The following is a 3,793-nucleotide window of genomic DNA, read 5'->3' as shown; positions in this document are numbered from 1 at the left end:
CCCGGGGCGTCTCCTTTCAGAAGCTCTAGCCAGACGCCACCCACGATTTTCCCGCGGATCCTAGCGATTCGGAAGTCTAATTGCGCCTTGGCCTAAAATGCGAGCGATTGTTACGGCCTGGGTAATTTCATTGCGTGGATGCGATAATTGTTTTAGCGTGGTCGGTCGGGGTAAAAGCTTCTCTGAATTCGTTGGAAAAAAAAGAAAATTATTAAAGGACATTTTAATTTTATTTTCGTATATTCAGATATTACTTTTATTTTCATATATTCAGATAGTATAACTTCTATTTTCATATATTCAGATAGTATAACTTCTATTTTCATATATTCAGATAATATTACTTCTATTTTCATATATTCAAACATTATTACTTCTATTTTCATATATCCAGATATTATTACTTCCATTTTCATATATCCAGATATTATTATTTCCATTTTCATATGTCCAGATGTTATTATTACTATTTCCACATTTCCAGATATTATTACTTCTATTTTCATACATCCAGATATTTTTACTCCCATATACCCGAATACAATTATTTTCTTCGTAACTCCAACCCTCAGGAGTCTTATTTCTCCAATTATTTCCGTATCAATTAAGAAAAATTGATACGTATCGTATACCTAAATCGACAGAAATATTATACATTAAATGTAATTGAGAATCTTCGCAACGATCCTAACCCGTTATCACGGGCGACGAGGTTAATTATTTTAATGGATTCTCTACCGTAACTTCGCAGTCTGTCATTTACACAGTCGTTTTGGAGACAAACGCACAAAATCCGCGGTGTAGATCCAACACCGTAAACAAAGCCCACTTTTTCGGCCTCGCATTGTTCATTTACCCTCCCCCGGCCTGTTTCGCAACGAACTCGTTAAACGCGCGACTTTCCTTACACGCGACTCTACCCGCGCGATCGCGCGTGTCACAATTATCAATCTCTATCCAGCGATTTAATACAATTACCGGTCCACGGCGTTGGCTATTCTTCGAAACGCCCAGATCGCGGATCCCCGGAGCGATACAAAAGTTACGCGGGCCAACGGCGCGGGAAATTGTATCGACAGTTCGAGCCGCAACTCCGTTTCCCTCTGTACCCGCGTAAAATCCGCGTCGATCTATCGGCGTCGATCTCGCCCCGGGAATCGATTCGGTGGTTAGTTCGTTAGCTCGCGAACTCACGGTCATTACAAGGATTCTCATGGTCTTAGGCAAAGGCGAGCGGTAAGAAGCTGCAGAGAGTTTCTCTGGCTGTGAGTTTAAAGGGGATCAGGATGACAGACCTAGCCACGGAAGAAGATCAGCTTCAAGTCTCTATATACAGGTATGTACACGGTGGCAAGAGTTTCCACGGGGATGCCGCGCGGACGTACGGGGGTGTGGTGGTGGCGTACATGCGCGCGTTACACACGCTCGAGAGGGGTGTGTTCCCCTGTTTCGCGTACGCGCGCGCTGCTGTCATGGTTTTCAGGCTGTAATCGTACGAAACCGGATTCGTCGGTTCTGCGCTAGTCGCTCGTTGTACATTTTCGCCCGCGTCAGCCAACATAATATCCGATATTCGGCGAGCAGGGGGTTTTGAAATGCATTCGAAACGCGGCGTAATAACGCCGACGAGCAAACGTTACACGATCGCGCCCCGGTCACGGAGTAATATTCCCTGTCCAATTTCGAAACCATGATTTATCGAGCCGGTGTATCGATGTCCGACGCGCCGTCCGACACGGAACGTCCCTTTGCCCAAGCTCGTTGCGAACAGCGTGCTTTTATCCGGTGGTCCTCTCCCTATTTTAGTGTCGTTTGTTCCTTTTTTTTGCGGAAACGCTGCGTCTTGGGGATGCTCGTCGGCGGTGTTTTATCATTATTCTTATTTATTGATCGAACGGGCGAAGTACCCCTTACATTATAATATATCTATAGAATATTAACACATATTCGTCTGTTAATTTTTTGCACCGACATTCACAAGATGGCGACATTTGATGACACCATCTGTAAAAATAATATGATCCATCCAAGCACAACGTAACTTGTTAAAAATCATATATTTTTCAGTGAAATTTTGAAGAATAATATAAAGCAAATTTGTCTTTATATTGTCTATATATTATTTTAATTTCTTTTTTCTACTTTCTAATATTATATAATATCTGAACACCTAAGCGTTTAAATTTTGAATAATATTCTTCTGTACGTAATATACCGAATACTACGCTTTTACTTTGTTTTCGGTTACATTTGCACAATTATGCGACTGAAGCTGAAATCAGTTCTTTATTAGAATTATCTCTGTTCGGTAAAAAAATTAATAATCAATTTATTTAAAATGAACAGAACAAGAATAAATTTGGCTATCGGTGATTGTTTACGAAATGACGAATTCTCATCATGCGGACGAGTATGTGTTAATATTCGGATACTCAAAACGCAATAACTTTGTTGATATATATATATGTATAGTGACACGCATACAGCGATGTATATAGTAATTTAACAGTTCGTCAGCGTTGTCGGGCCATTTACGTAAACAAAACCTTTTACATTTTGCACTAATTTAGCTCGTGAGTCAAACGTGGCTCGGCACTGCTTTTCGACTGTTAATACGAGCATATATATAGCGTAATTTGCGTTTCAGCTTCAGCTGAATGGTACTTCGAACGCGTTTAACATCGTACCGAGCATTAATACCGAATGGTGCGCCTTGCCTCGTAAAAGTAAGAACGTCGAATTCGGTCAGAGTTTGCGAAGTTTTTGTTATAAAACTGGCTTCAACGATGTAATTTATTCAAACAATTTTCATGGACGGGTCTCTAAAGCTCGTGGAATTATAAAATAAGATAGCCGTGAGTTGTTACTCGGCTCCCGAGGTTCTCGAGATTGCTACGAAAAATATCAGAGTTCGAATCACCAGAGAATTATAGCAATTTCTGTAAAAATAATTTCTATAAAATCTCAAAAATTGCACCACGAACGTAGATAGAATATGGAATAAAAAAAAATGATATAATAGGCCACGATTGACTGCCGTGGAAGCAGATCTTGTTCCGTCTTGCGAACCAAAGGGGTTAATGTCATCGGCGTATTACGCGCGACAGTTAGGGAAGCGAACGATATACGGTTACGATTATGGTTGACGGTTTCCAGGATCTCGTATTGCTCGGCGGATGCCACCCACGACCACGTGTTCGCGTTCATCGCGACGAATTTGAACGAGACGATGGAGTGCCACGCGTTCCTCTGCCCGAAGAGAAAAATGGCGCAAACGGTGACGCTGACGGTGGCACAGGCGTTTAACACCGCTTACGAGGCTTGGCAGCTGTCCCAGGCCGATCCCAGGATCCATCACGCGCAGGATAAGAGTCCCTCGTTAACCGAAGACAAAACCGGTAGGTAAATTAATCTAATCCACCGTAGGGCTGTCCCTCGGTTTTTCGCCACGGCCATTAATTAGACGCGCTCTTCTGGCTGCCACCGCTCGAGGGCTCTTTGCTGAGAACTTAGGAACATAGGGTAGCATGTACAGTGATTGACCGTTTAAGCATCGGTATATAATACAATTAATAGAAATATAATATATAATTGATAGAGAAGAATTCTTTTATCGTTACAAATGAATAATAAGAATTGCTCTTATCTGCATACAAAGACTTAACAGATAATACAAAAATTCAAAATTTCTATCGAACACGAACAGTAATGTAAAAATCATTAATTATTGGTAGATGTTAAGTGAAAAAAATATATCACGCGTTATCCTTACATTTAATATTTGTTTAAAAAC

General features: G+C 41.1%; 1 protein-coding gene across 2 annotated transcripts in view; it reads left to right on the top strand.

Moving 5' to 3' along the window:
- The window catches only part of LOC144474210 (uncharacterized), a 54,632-nt gene that overhangs the window by 45,578 nt on the left and 5,261 nt on the right, over positions 1-3,793 (top strand). For both annotated transcript variants that reach the window (XM_078188868.1, XM_078188867.1), the window contains 2 exons: positions 1,224-1,336; positions 3,157-3,398. In XM_078188868.1, the coding sequence (XP_078044994.1) occupies positions 1,224-1,336; positions 3,157-3,398 (355 nt within the window). The remainder of the gene's footprint in view (positions 1-1,223; positions 1,337-3,156; positions 3,399-3,793) is intronic.

This window comes from Augochlora pura, chromosome 8 (assembly GCF_028453695.1).
Source record: "Augochlora pura isolate Apur16 chromosome 8, APUR_v2.2.1, whole genome shotgun sequence".
In the NCBI taxonomy this organism is placed as follows: Eukaryota; Metazoa; Arthropoda; class Insecta; order Hymenoptera; family Halictidae; genus Augochlora; species Augochlora pura.
The sequence above is the reverse complement of the archived record's forward strand: the minus strand, read 5'-3'. Positions and strand labels throughout refer to the sequence as shown.